Source organism: Saccostrea echinata, unplaced genomic scaffold (assembly GCF_033153115.1).
Source record: "Saccostrea echinata isolate AGI-Se365-2 ecotype Australia unplaced genomic scaffold, CSIRO_AGI_Sech_v1 ptg000034l, whole genome shotgun sequence".
NCBI classification, from domain to species: Eukaryota; Metazoa; Mollusca; class Bivalvia; order Ostreida; family Ostreidae; genus Saccostrea; species Saccostrea echinata.
This window is the reverse complement of record NW_026889783.1, coordinates 6,155,805-6,178,372: the sequence shown is the minus strand read 5'-3', so window position 1 is coordinate 6,178,372 and position 22,568 is coordinate 6,155,805. Positions and strand designations below refer to the sequence as shown.

Here is a 22,568-nt window from a genome sequence, read left to right as displayed (position 1 = left end):
TAGTTTTGTTACTAGGTTGTTTCTTTTCCACTTTATTACGAAGATAAAGAAGCCCGGAACTAAAATTATGGTCATAATTAACGTTCCGGGTTACAATTGCTGAGAGTATTTTCAAATATTTTTGTTACTAGGTTGTTTCTTTTCCACTTTATTACAAAGATAAAGTAGCCCGGAACCAAAATTATGGTCATAATTAACGTTCCGGGTTACAATTGCTGAGAGTATTTTCAAATATTTTTGTTACTAGATTGTTTCTTTTCCACTTTTTTACAAAGATAAAGTAGCCCGGAACTAAAATTATGGTCATAATTAACGTTCCGGGTTACAATTGCTGAGAGTATTTTCAGATATTTTTGTTACTAGGTTGTTTCTTTTCCACTTTATTACAAAGATAAAGTAGCCCGGAACCAAAATTATGGTCATAATTAACGTTCCGGGTTACAATTGCTGAGAGTATTTTCAAATATTTTTGTCACTAGGTTGTTTCTTTTCCACTTTATTACAAAGATAAAGTAGCCCGGAACCAAAATTATGGTCATAATTAACGTTCCGGGTTACAATTGCTGAGAGTATTTTCAAATATTTTTGTTACTAGGTTGTTTCTTTTCCACTTTATTACGAAGATAAAGTAGCCCGGAACTAAAATTATGGTCATAATTAACGTTCCGGGTTACAACTGCTGAGAGTATTTTCAAATATTTTTGTTACTAGGTTGTTTCTTTTCCACTTTATTACGAAGATAAAGTAGCCCGGAACCATAAATAATGTTCCCGGTTACAATTTCTGATATTATACTTTCATGTAAATTAGTTGAAATTGATTCGTCTAGAAACATTTGTTAAAAAAACACGATTACCCGCTGAAGGTGTATTTCTTGTGAAGTGACAAGACTTTCTCTAGAATACCAACAATTTTGACCTTCACCTTGGGGTTGAACTATTGAAAAAAATTAACTTTAACCTTGGCCATAACTTTTGACATTTGATGCTAGGGCTTTTATATTTCACATGTATATTTCATGTGACGGGTCCTTTCCCTGGGTATCATTGATTTTGATCTGTATCTGTACCCGGCCTTTGAGTTTGACCCACTTTTTAAAAACTCTAACCTTAGCCATATATGACTTTTGAACGGTTGGTTTTGGGGCTTTCATATTTCACAGGTATTTTCATTGATACAAGTCCTTTTTTGGAAACCAACATTTTGATCTCTTGACCTTGACCTTAGAGTTTAACTTGCACTTTAGAAACTTTACTCTTCACAAAAGACTGCCGTACGGGAGCATCGGTGTTTCACAAACGCATTTTGTTTTTTATTACTTCTCACTTTACCTAATGTGTTTACGTTAAAGCGTTTGAACTTTTTTTTAACTATTAATCTAAAACAATTCCAGTATTTAATGTGAGCATGTAACCCTGTCTTTGACACATAATCTTTCAATTTTAAGTCTTTTAAAAAGTTTATTATTATTTATTAATTGCTTTAGACATATATCTTATCGCATTTCAACAATAACAAACAATACCAAATACATGTAATAATTATGGCATTGTATGGTAGTTTTTATAGATTACACAATCGTCATATACATTGTATCATGATTTCATGGAGAATTACCATATCATATACGAAAAAACTTTCTCTCAACTTAAAAGCATAATGGATATATGTCCCAAAGTTACAGAGATCATGGACGTTGTGAGCACTTAATAATTGTACAAATTTGTATTAAACGACTTCTGTCAGTAATACTTCTTGACATATTTTTAAAGAAGCTTTTCAAAATGCAGGTCGTCAACCCCCCTCCCCCCCTTTTGAAATATTTCTAGATCCACCATGTTCACTTAAACACATTCTACACATTCCACTCTCCCTAAGTATCTTATTATGTCGTCCTGTCTCATAATCAAGATTATAAGATGAAAACCTAATTCGACTCACTTGAAATGGAGCTGTGCAGTTTTCAACTGACGAAAACTACACGCCGCATTTTTCGTTTCACGGGGGGAGGGGGATATTTTCCATTTTCCACTGCATTCTATAGCGGAAAACATGTTTTAACAGAATTACAGAGTAGTCTCTTTTTTTCCAAATAATTATTGTTTTGAAACTTCGTTTATTTATATATATCATTCAGATATGCCTTTTGAAAATTGAGGTAGGTGACAAAACAGTTCTGAATACATGGTATATAAATCTCGGCGTTTGACATTTTAGCGGGGGAAAATGGACGTTTTATAGTGAAAAATGTGACATTTAAGCGGAAATTAAAATACATATGGACATTCAACAAATTGTTAAGTAAAATATAATTATATCTATGCCTCTTCCGTTAGCCAGTCGGGCTAAGTTTTCTGCCCCCTGCGGGGGGAGGGGGTAGGATTTTGCGCAGACTTAACAATACTATTCATTTCTCAGGATTGTAAAATACAAATCTGTATCTGTATTACATTTCCTCTTCAGGGTTATTATTACCAATGCTGATACCTGCACTTACCTGTATAAATAAAAATGAGTTGAGTTTTATTCAATAGTTTTTGCTGTGTCGTCGAAACCTTTGCTAGAGTCGGGAACTTAGAAATTTTAAAGTTCGTCATATTTTGCTGGCATTACATTGATTGTTTAAAAAAATAAATTTTAACCGAGAAAAAAAAATCCACAATTTTTTTTTTATTGAATTATAACAGGAATTTGTTTTTCTTCACATTAAATGCTTTATAATTTTTCCGCTGAAATTAATGTCTATTCACACTTTTGCAGGTCCTTCGCCCACACATCTCCTATTATGTTCATTCATGTATTGTGATTTAATTATATACTTGGCTTTACAAAAACGCAATGGGTGTTTGAAAAAATATATATAAAGATATTAAAATATTATCCAATAATTTTTTTAATCGTAAATATAATTCATCTATTAGCATTACCAACTGATCAGGCTGCCCTTTGCCGAAAACTCATTTAAAATTTCGGAAATGACACAGCGATTCGCATGACCTCATATTGTATGGATGGAAGGGTGTCATAAAACAACATGATTGGGTAGGTCAATGTAAACAAGTTTCACACCTTCGCGTTCTTTTGTTTACAAAGAAACAACATAATTACATATAATTCCATGGAATGGATTATAGTATTGGTACATGTACATGTATTAAGACCCTATATTGGGGCTTCTTCTAAAGCGATATACGTTTAAAATCCTGCTGCATCGTACAACCCGTTAAAAGAAAGAAAAAAAAACCCAAATTATTTGTAAATATTAATTATATATAAAGTTTTTAAAAGGGTGCTTGGATGCCCGGAACGTTTATTATGGCCGGAACCAAACTTACGCGGGCCGGAACGTTTATTATAGCCCGGAACCAATATTATAGGTATTTAGCGTTCCGGCCGGAACGCTAAGTTACCCGGAACGTAAATTATGCGACACCGGACAAAATGTGATCAGAAAAGCTCATTTGAGCCTTCGGCTCAAGTGAGCTAAAATGTTTAAAAATAATTTAATTGTAGTTTGACTCAATCTCATTTAAATGTTTAACGTATAATAAAGTTTTGTTTCATAACAATTAATTGTATTCCACTGCGACTGACTACATTTGAATGTGACTGAAGCTAATTGATTGTGCTCGACTGTTACTGCATGACGACATCGACAGATCAATAGATCTATGTTCGACTATGACTGACGACAGTTGTGGCCGATGACACAGTCAATAAAGCGTTTTACTGAATTAGTCTGTTCACGATCCAGCATTATCATCATGCATGTTCGTCAAATCTTTTTTCCTCGTTCTTTAAAATGCAGCCACAAATATTTTTAAACACCCCGTTCACTGCATTTTTTCAAACATGTACGTTAGATATCGGTAATTTTAACAAACAATGGTTTGAGAGAATCAGCATGGAGCTAATTGCAAGGAAATGAGAAGCGTGCCTGGAACGGAATACAGGAAAACACATTTAAATTGGAAGCCATAAACAATTTTAAAACATATATATTTTTCTTCTCAAGAGAGAAAACAAAATCAAGTCAGAAAACAAAACAAAACGAACCAAAACGGGAAAGAGGTGAACTTCACCACTGCAAATAGGGCCATATAAATAAATGACGATGAACCCGGGGAAAAAGTGGATTATGCCAACTTAAGAGTAGTTTTACACTGATATTATTGCACATGGTGTTTTATATTATCTGTGTCCATTACAGTCTTTTTAATGTTAATCATATTTTACTGAGGGGGTGTGCATGGCTGTAAATTATCTTTTGTATTGTATGCTATATATAAGTAAAAAAATTTTCGCGTGGCAACTCCCCACCCCCTTGCCTGGTACCTTTTTTCCTGAATCTGTACGTTTGCATTATTGTCTTTCAGATTATGTACCATTAGAAAACATCGAAAATACTCTCGCGGATACTGTGAGAAAAGTTAGCCTCGACCGGGTAAATTGTGATTTTTAAAATGACATTCTTTCAATATAAGTGATATGTGATATGATTTTGATGATTTTTGTGTGATTAAAATCAAAAATATATTTATAAGCGTTTTAAAAATTGAGGTTCCCAAGAATCTTCTTTTTTTATTTTTTAAATTATTAAAGTCAATACTTACAGCAAGATATCATATATTACCGACAATTTGGTAAGAAAGATTTTATGAATATTAATTGCTGGATGACCACACCTGACACAGACAACAAATATATGAAGAACACTGCTGACAGATATATGAAGAACACTGCTGATCAACCATGCTTTCGTATCGCATGAAACGACTGAAGTCTATTCGTTACAGAATTGTTTCTGTGAAACAGGTGTTCTCAAGCTCACATCTTGTTTTGGCTCTTGCATCTAGCTAGCTTACATAGCGTTGACAAGATCACCAAATTTCAGTTTGAATTTATTTCCTATTTCTGTGCGAGATCCTTTGTAATTATCACAATTACCATTACTATGGCTAAGACCAAAAAAAAATTATCTGTGACATTATTTCCTGTACACGCAAAGATGTGGAGCGAATCACTTTTTAAAACCTTAAAAATGTTAATTAGCAAATTTTATTTTCATGCATGGGCTTAAAAGAAAAGAACAGATTACAATTTTACTGATTTCTTGATATCGATGAATGATTTTAATCACTTGAATTTCCTGGGACGTTCATTATATAGGGTTGTTTAATACAGGTACGAGAGGATCACATCTGGGCCCTGCGTCAACAAGGACTTAACCTACCTTATTCACCACAAAGACCCTGCCAATATTTCGTCAAAAGAGATGTACCACTGGCTTACATACACACTCTGTTCGAATACTGGGAAAGAGAGACTCGGTTTTCTGGTATATTCACTGTATAATCTAGTTAACTAGTCAAAACATGCGAAATACTAACAAAACTATGATCAATTAAAAAATCAATTTTCATGTAAAAGCATGTTCAAATTATAAGACGTTCTTTCTTTCATCAAAATAAATTCATACATGAATACTATAAAAGCAACTTCATCCGTTTGAAATATTTGATAGGCATACGTTTACCAAAGTCCTCACGAAAGAAATGGAATGATATGTTGTATGCGGAAGGAAGCACACAGAGCTTGAAAGGACTTAAATTCCGTAATAGTTGGCATAATTCAAAGGAAAGTGTACAAACTGTATACATAAAAACAATACTAGTCAGGAGCAGCGACCGTACTATCAGTGGAATTCTCATTGTTTGTCAGGAGGAATATAGCTATGAACCCCTCATTGTGACGGTGACAGAACCTCGTTCTGCGCTCTGGGGTTTGTTAAGTTGGGAAGAAAGCCGGAGAGAACACATTCCGAGAAATATGGACACCTCGTCCATAAAAATCCTTCAGGAAATTCTGAGGAATAATGCAGTTCATCATATAAAACAAATACACCAAGAACTGTTGACTGAGCAAAGGAAGCGCAAATCTCTGATGTAGACCCCGTACATAATTAAATATGTAGTTATTATTATTAACATTGTAGTATTCAAATAATTTTAATATAATTATTTTATAGTAATACAATAATATAGTAAATAATTTATTATACATAATATCACAACTAGGGTTGTTGTCCCCGAGGATAGGGTGAGGTCACGATAGGGATCAAAGTTTTACATCATAGTCTGTGAAAATTTTAATTTCTTCTTCTCAAGAACATGATACACTTTAAGTGATATTGATATGGAAACATCTTCGGTTTATGCAAATTTGTTCAAATCTTGGGGTAGGATGGGGCCACAATAAGGGGTCTCAGTTTTACTTTGAAATGTAGAGGAAGTCTTCTTATTAGAACAGCAGAGCCATAAGTAATATTTATTTAGTGAGCATCCTCAGGTAGTCTGATTCTGGTTTGCTCCTAGCTCCTGGGGATAGGGTGGGGATAACATTTTACATGGGAATTGGGGAATCAATTTATTCTTACACAATGTGAGAATAAATTGATTGATTGATTGATTGATTGATTGGGAATATATAGGGGGAAAGTCTCTGAAATCTTCCTGACAATAACATTAAGGTTATTATTGATTATATTGAAAAGAAAATATAAAAAGAATGGGAAACTCGTAAGTGAAGGGAACTATTTTTAAAATTCTTTTAATCTAAACTTTTTTTTTGGACAAATTTGCAAATGCAACATTGGTAAATGAGCAATAGAAAAGGGGGATTGGAAAACAAATCAAAAATATTTATCCTGCTCTCTACAAATACAACATGTAGTTAGAGTATACAGATGACAACTAATATAAAATGTAAAACACAACTAGAGAAAATGATTTCCCACACTTACTAGAACTGATGATAAATCAACTGAATTATCAAAAACATATAACTTTTCTACTAATTAAACAATCAGACCAAAATTATTTGTTTCAATAATAAACAAAGAATGAGTGGACTTAACGCCCTATACTGGGTCCTTTTGGGATTCTTCCTCTACCAATTTCAAGCTGTTAATAATATTTTACAAGCAATAGCAAGATCTACACTCATGATCATATTAGGTAGAACATTTGTTTAAAAAAGCAATGCTTTGGTGCCATGAATCAAAATTGAAGCAACGACACGTTAGTGAATAGGAGGCGGGGCTATTGATCAGTGTCATGTCGGCATCTCTCTCTCGATCGATCGATCGAAATTCGAATATGTGTATGGTATCAGTTTACAGCGATGTCAATATGAAATAAAAAAGATTTCTCTGGCTTATACATGTACATATCTGTAGGAGTACACTATACTGAATTCAGGATCAAAACAATTGAACACAGTCCAGTGTCCTGTATCAACGCAGACGCCATTTTTCAACAAGTCAGATTTTAAACCAGTGGACATATGACATTATAAAATTCATATTCGTTAAAGTATATATACACCAAAATTTGACAAAAGGTAGTTAATAATACAATTTTAATAATTTTCATTTCTATCACATTCCCGAAATTCTGAATATTAAATACTTTTTTCGTGTGATTTTAAATGATATATACCGATTCTTAAATGTAATTTTTGGGTACATGCGCCGCCTTCCTACACCAGACAATGAAATATTTCACGTAAATAGGGTTAATCTGTGTAATTACTTTATATTTGTCCATAAATTTATTAGTGATTGTTGGTTAACCTATGTACAAAGTTTCATTAAATTATGGTACCGGATTCCTACAAAACCTTGTCTACGGAATTTTAGGACAATCCTCGTATATTACATAAAGAAATAACATTTTATAAAACTTCATTTGACATCTTTTTTCCACCCATTCTTTCAAATGTTTTTGGATTTAAATCATTTAATTTCAATCAGGAAGTCCTGAGAAACATAATCATGTATTTATTGTTCATTTGAAAGGTTTTAAGAACCATAAATAGTATATCAACACATAGATTGTTCTATTTCGTGCTCTTATCAATAAAATTGTTACATTATATACGAATGTTCGAAAGTTTCGATCGCGCCACAGTATAACAGTGCAGTGAGTTACACAGATTTCTACGGAGCAGGACTACATTCACATCTGAATTTTATATGTTTTGTACTTGACTTATCCTACTCCCAACACAAATACAGTTGAGTATTCTAGATAGCTAGATGGACTAGAATTTAACACTGTTTATGCATGATTTGAAACTCGACAAAAAGAGCTAGATTAGTTTGAATCACGATGGGTAATTTATTAAAAGAGCGTTTTGTACTAGGAAAGAAAGAACAGTACTATATAAGCTGTGTTCCACTTTGAATTTAGGCCATTCCAGGTTTTTTCTGTGTTTAGGGTCCGCCCATCTTTCATATTCGCAAAAAACACACAGACCAAAAAACAAAAAAAGAAAAGAAAACGGACTTCATAGTCATAAAAGTAACGTCAATCAAATGATTTGATTTCAAAAAATTATATTTTTCTCCTTTCTAGATCTATACTTTAACAAAATCAAGGTACTTAATGCTTAAAATATACCAAATATGAAAAATTGTGGACAGATAATTACAAGAAATAATAGAATTCATAGATTTCGACTAGAATAATCAATTTCGGTCTACTGGTTTTTTTCCCCCTGATATTGGGGGTTTAAAAACCAAGGCGCACGCGGACGCTAAACATAGAAAAAACTTGGAATGGCCTTATTAACGAAGACTTGTCATTTGTTATGATGATTTCCATACCACTATAAACTGATATTTAATAAGTAATCAGATATATATTTTTATGATATGTTTTGTGGAGTTGATTAAGGCGAATTTTCCTCCTTTTTGATTTGATTTCATGTTTGTATACTAAATAATCCGGTATATTGTCCCATATTGTGTCAGCGTAATCCAATTCAGGTGTCACTAAGGAAATATATATTTTTGGTAGAGATTTTCTGTAGAACATAAATCTAATGTATATATGCATCATTACCAAGCGATTATATGCCTTAAAGATTTCTTACACATGCATTTTCCAGGTTAAATTACTGGCAAATATTACTCCTAAATGCTCTGAATTTACTCTCAATATGTTGAAAAATTCAGTTCATAAAAATAAAGGTGCCGAAAATTATTAATCTTGTTTTGAGTAAAAAATTATTTATTTATTTATTTATTTATTTATTTATTTATTTATTTATTTATTTATTTATTTATTTATTTATTTATTTATTTATTTATTTATTTATTTATCTATTTATTTATTTATTCTTTCCTTCTTTCTTTGTTGAATTCTTTCCTTGGCTTCGTGATTATTCAGATCGGGATCGAAATTCTTTTTGAAAGAGAAGTGCCCTCCCAAGCGCTGTGGTTATCCAATCAAAATTCGTTTCCAGGATAGCAACAACGACAACATTAATGGCGGAAAGAAAATAGCACCCTTTTCTAGGAATATGGACTCAATATTTGGTCGTGGAAGTCGAAAAACCAGCCTGCTTGAGGAAGAGGAATCAGAGTAAGCTATACATTCAGTGTATAATGTTTTGAAGTCTGATTCAATTGTAAATCGTTAGAAACAGTCCAAGATCTTATATCACGCGGGGTTCAAATGAATGTCAGTATAATATTGATGATGCACGTAATAGCCTTTGGTTTGGATTGACACGACAGTCCAGTGCTATACCGATGGGCTTAAATAGACATATTTAATTAACTTAGTATGATGTCATGCATCTGACCTAGCACATAATTGCGCATCCTTTCGGAAAAAAGGCATCTTAAATTCATGGAATCTTCGGTCACAGGACTCGGGACAATCTCTTGATTTAGCAATGTGGTTTGAATCATAGGCATTCCCCATGTAAGTTTGTAGATGACGAAATGATAAGTCTACATAGGTCTACCCCTTTATACTGATTTTTAGTATAGAGGGATAGACCTAATTAATTTTCGTCATCTTAACAAACTTACAGATCAGAAGGAGCGCCTGTAATTTGAATGAGCTTTATAGCTTAATTAAGCTGTTCAGAATAGCTTGATTCAGCTATTTATATGCATTTTTTCTTTTCAATTTTTTTGGTAAGAAATGGACAAAAAGTTGCTGCAAGTATTTGACTATTCATCTGAACTATAGACTATATGAGAAAAGCAACCCAAATCAAAGATAGCTCTAACACTTCAGCTTTTGAAAACTTTTCAGTAAAAGATGTATTTCCATTGTTTGGATAACTGTACGCCACCTTGCGTGTGTTGAGGCATGGATACATATGATTGCTTAACATTGTGCTGAATTATTATCAATCAACTATCTTGTTGGCCATAATTGACCTGCTTTATAATTTCATAAGGAGGTAACTGTGTGGTCGCAAATCAATTGTTTTATATAGCCCCAAAACTTTCAGAACTTTGAGTATGAAGTCTCTTTAGGAGACGCAATTTAATGAGCAATTTTTACATGCATTTTTTTTAGAAGAGTTCATGGTTGAATACTATCACTGCAAGAAAGGTGCAACTTTTTGTACATGCTAAAAAAATAACAAATTTAAGAAAAAAGTATGATAAAATAGCAAAATCAAGCTATTCTGAATAGCTTTGGTACAATTTGCATTATTTTTTGAAAACAATAATTTAATTGAGGCATTAATAGGTAATAAAATAAAAAATGATTATGAACATTAAAAATCTAACATATTTCACTTTAAAATAGTGCAGAAGGACCTAGGGCCAACAAGAATTAGAGCAAACAGACTTAGGGTGAATGAGAACTAGGGCTATGGGTGTCAAGGGCAAACACATTTTAGGATAAACATAGTATATTCAGCCCCCCCAATCCTACAGGGCTTGTGGGCGAAAATCTGACTTATCCTTTTATCCACATATTGTTGTACCAGCGTGGGCTCCATGTTTATAAGAAGCATGTTTGTGCATATGCTTGGGATTGAATATGAGGCAACAGTATTATTAGGTACCAATTCCAATGAAACTGGATTAATCTATTATCAAAGAGTTGATATTCTTATATTTTCACACCATGTTTTAGAAATTCATTTTGAAGAAATGTAAAAAATCTTTCAGGGATTTATTTAAGGAATGTTTTTAAGTTTTGTGTGAGTTATTGGTGTATAAATCACACAGACTTGTCATGTAGGCATATTTCATGAAGTGTGCTAGCACTTCATGAAATGTATGTTTACGTACAAGTCTGTGTGATTTACACACCAATAATTCACACTAAACTTAAAACATTCCTTATACATGTATTTACATTTTACATGTTTAAATGCACCAAAAATATACTCAGTGTTTGAATTTCTCGCTGCCCTATATCGTAATATTTTTTTTAACATCTCTGTAGCCTCATTGTGACGTCCCTTCAATTTAGTGTGAGTTGCTCAGTGTATATTTCTACACGTGAGTATACACAAAAATGGCTTTCAAATCAATGTCACAATTGGCTTAGTAGAAAAATACAGCAAATGTAAATATTCATGTTTTAATCTCACTTTATTAGAAAGGAAATAAATGAAGACATAGAGAACCCTTTAAAAAATGACACAGAGGAAGAAGAATTAGAGGTTGCAGATGATGATGATGATGATGATGATGATGGAGATGGCAGTGATTCAGATACTTCCTTTGATGATCACCCCAGGTAAAAAAAAATGAAAGAAAAACTGTATTTCATAAAAAGATCTTTATTATTTGATCTTATTATTTTGTGAATAAAGTATGAATGACTATCAATGATACAAGTATTAGTCTAAGAAGTTTACCATAAGGAATATGAGTTTCTATCAGGTCTACAGGCACAGGGAGAGAAATATCATTTGTCTGTAAATAAAACATCAATTTATTGTTACACTGTACCTCATTATGAATCTGACATTACATTGTATATGCAATAAAAAAATGAATTTTGTAAACTTATCCCTGATTAATTTTCTAGAACATGGGAAAATCCGATACCTTGGGAAAAACCAGTTGTGAAAAATGCCAAGCCACCTCACCCGCTTACTGTAACTCATGTCAGTCAGACCAGGGACTTGATGGTCAGTACACCGTTATCTGTGTTCTTGAGCTGTAGTTTCCCTGCCTAGTAATGCTTGGAATTTAATATTTTTTTTTTGAATGTTTGTCTTTCTTTTGTAGAAACTTCAGAGTAGTGAAGCCATGATGAATGCCGAACTTCAGAACTCTGAGGAGTGGTTAAAACTTCACAGTGTAGAGTACATGAAATTGACCCTGAAAGACTTGGTTGATAAAGGGAAAATTGGAAAGTAAGACAGATTCCCTTCTTTAAGACTGGATTCAGTCAACAGCAAGTGCATGTCTATTCAGTATGAAATTTAAATATTGGGATCTTAATAGAGCATTTGGTAAGTTACAATTTAAATTTGGAACTGATCTTTTATTCAGTATGAAACCAGACCACAGAACAGGGAAAGCTATGCAGCATATACAGTTTGAGGCTTATGATGTCAATGAATTTGAATATAAACTCAACATGTAAGTAAAATTTATGTTTAATTGTCTTTAGTGATTAAGTATTATAGAAATAGAGAAAGTTTATGGTTATGAATGGGTTTACAATGTCCGTTGCTGTTTTAATTACAGATAATGTTTAGAATATACCTTATGTATACATGTAACAGGCCAATGTCAACAAAGAAACACTTTTTTTTCAGGGCCATTGAGATGTACACAAAGAGAATAAAATGGCTGCTTCAGGGAAGTAAAAGGGTAAAACTATTTCAAATTTTCAGGAGGAATGAGATGTAGTACAAAGGATCATGTTTATATACTTGTTCTATGTTTTTTTAGCCCTCTGTTTACCAGCATCACTAAAGGCCCCTTGCTTTTATTACAGATATTTGGTAACATTCGTGGCAAACGTATAGCAGTTGTAGTGGACACATCAGATGCCAATGCTGGCTTTGGGAGAATAACTGCATTCCAAGAATCACTCATTGTTAGTATGACATCCAATAATAGAGCCAATATTATTCAGCATTAATATGTTGTGCAAAATTAGGTGCTTTGAATTCAAAACTTAATCTAATGCATGTGAACTGAGATTTTAACTAGAAGTTTGTGTTGTATGTTTCAGCACCTTATTGATGAGCAGCTTTCTCAGCGTCAGTCTATTTACCTCATGTCATTTGGAACAGACATTGATCCACTGTGGCCTGTGGCTAGAGATGTCAACTGCAGGATGTAAGCATGCAATATGACCATATTTTTAGTTTATCTTACTTTTTTAATGCAAATTTTGTGAAATCTAGTATGTAGATTTATTATAAAATGTGTATAATATTGTTAAAAGTTGTCTTAGAGAGGCGTTGCAAATTCATGATATTGATGTTTTGTATTTATTTTACAGAGTTGAGGAGGCAAAGGAGTGGGTGATGAGGCTGAAACCATCAGGAGGCTGCAATCTCCTTAAAGCCCTCAAACATGTCCTCAAAGTTCAGGATATTGACTCGGTGATGATCATTCTGGGTAGTGTGTAAGTATCTGTATGCCAAGGTGATGTTCAATGTGTGTACACTATGCTACATTTACATATATGTAGAAAATCATGATAGATAAACCACAATTTTATTAATATTCATAGACCTGATCAGACTTCTGAAATTTTGTGTGACTATGTACATCAGCTGGGAATAGGCCAAGGAATTCCTCTACAGACCGTAGCTTATGACTGCAGCAATCATTTGACAAATGTGAGTATAATATCCCACATCATTATGTGAGTTTGTCTCTTAACGATTTGAGATTTGATAACCTACCATTCTCAAACAGTATTCAAAGTACTAATAAGGCAGATAGTGTGCCAAAGTAGTGCATGCCTTTATCTATTGACTAATTTCTCTGCACATGACACTAGTATATAAGGTAGTAATAGCAACATCACCTCATACAACACACTGACAACATGGCCTTTGATGTCACCTGAAAACAGTGACACTAGTTGGCAATATTTTAGAAATACACATGTACACTGAACATTTTATATGTATAGAATAAGAATGCATCATAGGACAATCTTCATCATAAGGGTACGGACACATAGTGCACTCCCTCTGAAGGGTTTATAACAATATATTTGTGAGTTCTGCTTATTTTAGAAGGAGTTATATTTTAGCTGCTTTCACAAATTAGATAAATATGTTACACACCTTTATTGTAGCTAACACTGCGGAGTCTGTCTGAGGTGTCCCACGGCAGCTATCACTGTTACACGGCTAACTGTGAGGATCAGATCTACACAGGGACAGACATCAGTGTCTTATTGAAGGAAATCCAGAAAGCACAGGAAGTCATCAATAAGATCAAGGAAATGAGGGATGGTATGATGGGAAGTGCCTTGGTCAGCATCATGAGTGAAGTAAGATTTTCTCAAACGTTTCATATTCCCAAAACTTATCTTTGTTCATACAGTCTTTATGCTTTATGGAAATTTCTGTAAGAGCTTCATTATGTGGATAATTCCTTCCTACTTAGATAACCACAGAAGTAGCCAAGCTTCCCCAGTCACGGTTTCTACCTCGACCTCCAGGTCATGACCTGCCACTAAAAATAGAAGTTCCCAAGTTCCAGGCAAGATCTTCTATTGGATGGATCCAACAACATGGACTGAAAGGTTTGTGACCTTTAACTTCAGAGGAGTGTATGTGGTCTTTGTAGATCTCTTTTTTTAATTCTTTGAGTCTTTATATAATTGATAATTTGTTTGTGTTATAGCGAGGAGGTTAGATCTGTACCAGATCCTTGCTCCAAATGCTTACTCGTACAAAGAGGAATTTATCCCTGTAATCAAGAAAGCTGTACAGTCTCAAGTTCATGAGGTTAGTGTAAAAGAAATCTTGTAAAAAATTGGCTTTGTACCACATGTATAGATATTTCTATTTCTAGCAATTGAAATAAATGTAACTTTACATGTATATTATATGTGAATTGTTTATTATTCTGCAGAAAGCCATGGTGCAGTTTCAGTGGCATGATGGATCTGTGAAGAACATCCATGTAGATATGTCATTGTTGTTTGAGTACCAGAAACAGCTCTACAGTACTGTACGCCTGTATGAGAAGAGAATCGAATGGCTAGCCAGTGGAAGCCGCAGGATATTCGGAACCATTGTGGAAAAAAAGTTTGTGTCTTTAGTATTTAGTCATTTATTTTACGAGATTTGGATTATAATTAGTATTTATACAAAAACTGTTCACCTTAAGTGTGGTATTTTTTTAGATAAATTAGCAAAATAAGATTGTAAATCCATTGATATTGTATATTTTCCAGTGTAGTGATATTGATTGACATGTCCATTTCTAATGTGAACTACCTGGTACACATTCAGCACTCTATCCGACTTCTGATGGAACAACAATTAGCCAACAAAGAGTACTTTAACATCATTGCGTAAGTATTTCTGTCAGTTCAAGGTAAAATTTAGCCACATGCATAAACATTTGTAAAAGCACACAGCATGTTCCCCATGCCTTTAACTAAATTTAAAACCTATTTATAGGTTTGGAAGTGAAGCAGTTGCATTTAAACCAACCATGATTAAACCCACTCCAGCTAATTTGCAAGAAGCATGGAAGTAAGTCACGATATTAAAGATATGAAGATTGTATTTGGTTATCTTTTAAGATGGACATGTTTCAGAATACGTATTAATTTATCTACAGCTGGGTCCTGGATCTTCAGTGTGGAGGAAGTAGAAATTTCTTGTCTGCTTTCAAGTTGGCTGTTGAAAATGAAGAGGAAATAAAGCACAAAATATGTAAGATACACTCATTTGAACATTTCTTTGTTTAAACCTCAACATACAATGAATTAAACTTGTTGAAACAATGGACAGTTATCTCATAGCCACAAAAAGAATTCCGTTCATTGTATATAAAAATTATATATATATACTATATTCATTTGTCATGAAGAAAATTATGACACTTTGATGAGTGCTGTGGTCCATGGACCTCTAGTTCTTTTATCAGTGTAGAAAAGGAAAAAAAATCCCTCTATATCAGTCTCATTTATGCAACTTTATTTTTATGAAGAAGGGAGGAGATGTCACTCAATTTAAGAGATCACTCATTATCTATAGACATGAAATTTAAATTTTTCTGCAGATTCTGAGGGAATTTACCTGTTCACAAGTGGAGTTCCAGACCAGACTCAAGATATCTGCTGTTCCTACATAGAGCAGTCAACTTCAGGCAGGGGTATCCACCTGCACTCCATCCTGTTCAATGTTGACGACTATGATGCAGAGGGAGCCATACCTGGACGTTATGCCAACATCACAAGAACAGCGGAATGTCTCAGGAACATGGCACACTGTAGCAAAGGCAGATTCCACTGGTTTAGAGAAACAGGTTTTCATTTTTCACTCTTTTAAACTTAGCCATGTTGTACAAAGAAATATAGATTTTTGTAAATTTTTCTTCTGTATTAACCTTTGTTCATCACTGTCCAGGTATTATTGAGAGTGATGACATTCAACATATTACGACAGAAATTGACAAGGCTATGAACTTCTCCAAGAAAGTTCAATTATTGGTGGAATCGGTGAAGAAAAAATACAGAAATAGATTTGTAAGCATACTTTATGCAGATCTATATATACTTGCAGATCTATATATTCTTCCAAAAAGTTCGTATATGATGGAGTTATTGCAAAATACAGGTTTTGTTGATTTCAGCATCAGGAATTTCTAGATGAGATGGCAGCCCTTCCAGCACCACCCAGAATGAGGAGGAAGGCCCTACCCCCAGCAATGTCCTGTACCCCTCCAGCTTCTTACAGACAGGTGGGTAACATATCAGTAAATTTTTATTAGTGGTACTCCCAGCATTGCATGAAAAAGATACAGCGAATATCAAATATATTATTTTTACTGTTTGTGTTGAATAGCAAAGGACAGAGGTTAGAGAAGAGAGAGCCAAAATTCTATCAAGACGACCAACAAGTGCTTCATCTTCATCCTTACGAGATAGACAGACAAATGGTAACTACAGTTCTATGAAATTTACATTTTTGGTTACTGCATATAATTTTGTAAACCATAACATATTATTTCATATTAGAAAAAAATTGTCTGAAAGCTGTTTAAGTCCTCTTTTTGGATATGTGTTTAATTTAATTATTGTACCTTATTTTGTTTAACAGGCAAGGACAGGCCAAGCTCAGCCAGGGACCCAATGTCCAGAGTGAAGTCTTCCAAACGTTTTGCCACCACCAGCTTCTTCCTGGATAACAAGCAGAAGATGGGAGATGGGACAGGTAGTGTCATTAAGAAGTACCCAGAGCAGAAGTCGGTTAGGAAAGCTGTGGGGCAGCCCAATATACCAGATGTGGAGGACATTGTTTCTACCAAAGAGGTAGTGCACAGGATTCAGAATTTATATTTTGTAAATGAAGGACAGACCTCAGTTGTAGATGTTCTGGTATTTGATTTAGAGGTATGGTATGATTATTATGTCATCCTTTTTCCAGTGGATGAGATTGTACAGTTTGTCCAAGCTTAAGCTGGATCTTGATAAACTGGTGGCTGGCCCTGACTGTAAACACAATGAGGGCACTGTCAAATCCCTTCACAAACATGTTTCTGCCAAGTAAGTCCTAGTTATCATTATCAATAGCCATGATTTATACTGATCAATAATTTTATAGATCACTTGTATATCTTGTACATTTTTTTGTGGTCTGGGTATTGTGCGTAAATCTGACTTATCAATAAAATATTTGTAGATATTGTGATATTTTCCCAAGCATAAATGTGAAGGGAACCGTCAAACACTTGCAGCTGCTGCCCCATGAACTGAAGGATTATGAGGCACAAGTGGAGAAGGTGTTGAAGAGGTATCTCAAACGTCTGCAGTGGCTCCTCAGTGGTATGTATCATAAATAAATCATCTCTATCTCAAGGGTGTATATTATAATTAAGATCGATTTAAGCATTTATGGTTCTTTAAAAATATTTAGATTGTTTGTGGTATCAGATATAGGTTTTGCTCAGCATGTTATGCTTTAGACCACTGATTCGATCCTTTTGATATACTATAACTCCCATAGGTCATGTACTGTATATCACCAAATTTTAGTTTTAGTTTACCCCAAAATTTATTTTTGGGGTATTTATAATTGAGACAAAATTTTCACAAACACTGGTTATTGGTATATATAATGTATACTAATAAAAATATATACGAAAATGAAATTTTTCTGAACAGACAGTCTTGTGTAATTACGGGAAAAACAAGGTTTTTGTGAATAATAAATAAAATAGTACTGAAATTAGAATTATTTTGTTTATATTGAGACTATGGGATTTTTTCCAGGCAGTAGAAGAGTGTTTGGAACCATCCTTCACAAGAAGGTGGTGATTCTGGTCGATACATCTGGATCAATGGAGCAGTATATGGATGAGTTAAAAAAAGAGTTAGCTGCCTTGATTTGGGATCAGCTCTACAGATTGGGTGCTAGGTAGCATCTTTATTTGTATTTTTTTACCTACCATAGTTTAAAAAATGAATTAATGTTTTTAAAAGGAAAGAAAGTGAAAAATAAGTATGTGTAAAAATCATATATTGTTAATGCCAGATAAAATTTTATGCCTATTCATTATTATGAGTGCACATTCTATAGGTTTAACCTGATCCGTTTCTCTGGAGACTGTGAGAAGTGGAAGGAGAGGTTAGTTCCAGCCACTCAGGAGAACTGTCATCGGGCTGTGTCATGGTCCTCGAGATTCACAGCCTCGGGAAATACATGTACACTGGAGGCACTCAGGGTAGGTAATTCATAAGCTTGTAAAGGATATTTAATTATGAATATCACTGTATCAGATTTTTATTGTGTCAGATTCTTTTTTCTTTCATCATTATTCTGGCATTGAAATTTTTGTTTTCATCATGTGCAAGATCTTAAAAATGTTTGTATGTTAATAACATTTAGATAGGTGCTTTGTAATAACTTTTCAATATGAGATTCACCTATTTTGCATCTGTTTGTTGTGTAGATGGCCTTTGACGACCCTGACATGACAGCAGTATACATGTTAACAGATGGTAAACCAGACACAAGTACCTCACTGGTTCTAAAGGAAGTCTCCGAGATGAATGCAGAAAGAAAGGCACCTGTTAACACCATCTCCTTCAACTGCAATGACAGGTAAAGCAGGAATCTAAGTTCCATTAAATGTTTACAATTATTTCATGATAAACTTGATTAACAAATTCATAAATGAATATAATCATAGACGTAAAAGCATATTTTTGATGCTTCAGTTTGTAGATTTCAAATGTTATACTGGTATTTTGAAGTACATGTGAAATTTTGAACCATTTATCATAGAGATATCATAATTGGCTAATTGCAGCACAGCTAACAATTTCCTGCATCTGTTGGCTCAAGAGACAGGAGGTAGATATCATCGCTGCCAGACAGATTTTGATGCACAACTTTTCGCACACAAACTGTTGACTGAGGGTTTCGAGGACACTGAATATCCACATCTTCCAGAGTTTGATGGGGATGATCTACGCAGACTTGGGTCAGAAATCAACACTGCCCGCAAATATCTGGCTCAGTCAAGACAGTACAGGTAATCATCTCTGCCCACAAATATCTGGCGTAGACATGACAGTACAGGTAATCAATACTGCCCAACAATATCTGGCTCAGTCATGACAGTACAGGTAATTAACACTGCCCACAAATATCTGGCTCAGTCAAGACAGTACAGGTAATTAACATGCCCACAAATACCTGGCTCAGTCATTACAGTACAGGTAATCAACACTACCCAGGAATACCTGATTCAGTCATGACAGTACAGGTAATCAACACTGCCCACCAATATCTGGCTTAGTCATGACAGTACAGGTAATCAACACTGCCCACAAATACCTGGCTCAGTCATGACATTACAGGTAATCAACACTGCCCACAAATATCTGGTTCAGTCATGACAGTACAGGTAATCAACACTGCCCACAAATATCTGGCTCAGTCATGACAGTACAGGTAATCAACACTGCCCACAAATACCTGGCTCAGTGAATTGTAAGACAGTACAGGTAATCAACACTGCCCACAAATATCTGGCTCAGTCATGACAGTACAGGTAATCATCACTGCCCACATATATATATCTCAGACATGAAAGTACAGGTAATCAACACTGCCCACAAATATCTGGCTCAGACGTGACAGCACATGTAATCAACATGCCCACAAATATCTGGCTCAGTCATGACAGTACAGGTTATCAACACTGCTCACAATCAGCTTGCTTAATCAAGACAGTACAAGTACATGTATGCCCAAAGATTTTGTTTTAAATCAGTTTAGGTGTAACTCAGTTGATAACTGATTTCTTCAGATAATTAATAAATAAAATAAAAATTCTTTTCAAGCTGCACAAATAAGGAAAGACAGTAGTTTCTAAGGATTATTTATCCCAGTCATTCAGACTAGACTATCAAACACTGTCAAGTTTCAATAGATTAATTTCTGTAAAAAATACAGAAAAATTCAGTCTGACTCTCTTTCCCTTTGATACATATTCTTATAATAGAAAGTGCTAGATAAAATATAAACATGAAGTATGACTTTATGAAATGTTAGTTATTTAGATAAGTTTTGTATACTGTATGTCATCTCTGTATTGTTGTAGATCTTTGTATCATATGTCATCTCTGTATTGTTGTAGATCTTTGTATCATATGTCATCTCTGTATTGTTGTAGATCTTTGTATCATATGTCATCTCTGTTATTATTGTAGATCACTGTATCAGTCTAAAGTGTCCCAAAGTGAAAAACCAACCAGTAACAAAGGTATATACACCGCAGTTCTACTTTATCTCAAAATTCACATAAATTGTAAAAAAAAAAAAAATTTGGCACAGATTTTTTTTTTCAATTGAACCAATTGCAAAGTGATCATTAGCATTTAAAAAGGAAGGAAGTATAAATATTTTCTTTTTTTTCCAGGAAATGTAACACCTTTCGTTGTTGGTAAACCAAAGACAGCTGTGCAATAGAAGACAACAGACAAACAAATTATGTAGTACATGTAGCATATGACTAACTACCATGGAGACAAGACTATAAATATGTGCAGTGTCTACCAGTGCTTTCCTGTTCAAAGTCATGCATTTATGTTTAGAGACGTTCTAGAGGAATACAATCCAGTATTAAAGAGTCAGACACTTGTAGAAAAAAAGAATGAATCAAGAAATCCTGCTGTTTTAAAATCAAAAATCAAATGCTTGATTTTTTAAAAACCGTAATGTTGAAGAGTAATCATAAAACTATAGCTAAAACAACATTTTGGAAGGGTATTTTTTTCGTAGGTGCTGTAGAGCTACATGTAATTTTAAAAATACTTGTAGCCTATTAAAATCTTGTAAATTACAAGTGCTTTTTAAATTTTAAACTTTGAAATATATATGTTAGCTAAAGCATTCTATATGTTTTCTAAAAATCAAACCACATATTGTACGATACTAGTACATGTTTTCATGTGTTGAATTACTAGATTTTTTTCCTTGATATGTCCATTGTTGTCTGTGATATTTTGGTATTTTTTTTTTACGTGTACTATTTATGTACTATTTATATAAAACAGTAAGTATTAATATGTGGTTTTATAAATAGAGGATATTCAATGTTTTGAAGATGAATATGGAATTTATTTCACGAGTGGGACAGGATTTTTTTTATATTTTCACGAGTGCGAAGCACGAGTGAAAATATCAAAAAATCCTGTCTCATGAGTGAAATAAATTCCATATTCATCTACAAAACATTGAATTTTCTGTTTATTACATTTTCTTTGATTTTCCCTTTGCCTCTGTCTTTTCTTAACACAGTGTCATAGGCTTGACGTCATAGTTGAGCGGTTGAGACGTCATACCTTAGAAGTTGTGTGTCAGACTGAAAACATTACATAGCATGAATTTTAGCAACATATTTAGGAAGAAATTTGCAGTTTTAGCTCTATCAAGATACTTAGTTACTATCTCTATCTTATAACAGGCCAGAAATTATTTTTTACTTACTTTGATATCCTTTCACACTGTGAGAGAATATCATTTTTGGTATTCTTTCACACTGTGAGAGAATATCACTTTTATTCAATAAATAAATCACAGTATTTCACTGTTGAAAATGTAATAAACTTGAATACATGATCAAATAAAAATTACATATATATTTTTTAGTCATAATTCTTTATGTGAATGATTTGACATTTAGTCTACTGATCTTGGATTCATCTAGGGATTATTTAATTAAACAGTTAAAAACAACGATCTTTGTCGTTTTTACCTAGTAATTAGTCTAATAACCAGCATATACAATTAGATTCTATATTGTAATTACAGTATTCCCTATCATACACACTTTGACTCTGCTGTATGTAGTTAACAGCAAATACTGTACACTTCAACTCTATGGTGTAGTTATTTTAAAATGTCTCCTTTAGACTACGTAGTGTAATGTAATTACAGGATATACATTGAGACTCAAAATTTAAAGTTTAATTACAGTACATATACGTAGACTCTGGTGTGATTACAGTATACACTTCTAAAGATGCTAAAGTGTTATTACAGTATATGCACAAGGAACTCTATATACT

The 22,568-nt window shown here is 33.6% G+C and overlaps 1 protein-coding gene across 1 annotated transcript; it reads left to right on the top strand.

The window, feature by feature from the left end:
* The first annotated feature begins 9,291 nt into the window (after nucleotides 1–9,291).
* On the top strand, nucleotides 9,292–21,489 carry LOC133199640 (von Willebrand factor A domain-containing protein 3A-like). The gene is made up of 30 exons (XM_061335495.1): nucleotides 9,292–9,428; nucleotides 11,424–11,564; nucleotides 11,859–11,961; nucleotides 12,062–12,189; nucleotides 12,329–12,418; nucleotides 12,598–12,652; nucleotides 12,780–12,881; nucleotides 13,020–13,126; nucleotides 13,293–13,418; nucleotides 13,527–13,635; nucleotides 14,103–14,300; nucleotides 14,417–14,555; nucleotides 14,657–14,760; nucleotides 14,888–15,063; nucleotides 15,213–15,332; nucleotides 15,442–15,516; nucleotides 15,605–15,699; nucleotides 16,049–16,294; nucleotides 16,396–16,514; nucleotides 16,622–16,729; nucleotides 16,834–16,927; nucleotides 17,089–17,300; nucleotides 17,416–17,534; nucleotides 17,671–17,813; nucleotides 18,261–18,405; nucleotides 18,568–18,712; nucleotides 18,941–19,092; nucleotides 19,301–19,525; nucleotides 20,709–20,761; nucleotides 20,918–21,489. Exons 1-30 carry the CDS (start codon nucleotides 9,367–9,369, stop codon nucleotides 20,965–20,967), a joined length of 3,741 nt encoding a protein of 1,246 aa, XP_061191479.1. The 5' UTR covers nucleotides 9,292–9,366; the 3' UTR covers nucleotides 20,968–21,489.
* The last annotated feature ends 1,079 nt before the right edge of the window (nucleotides 21,490–22,568 follow it).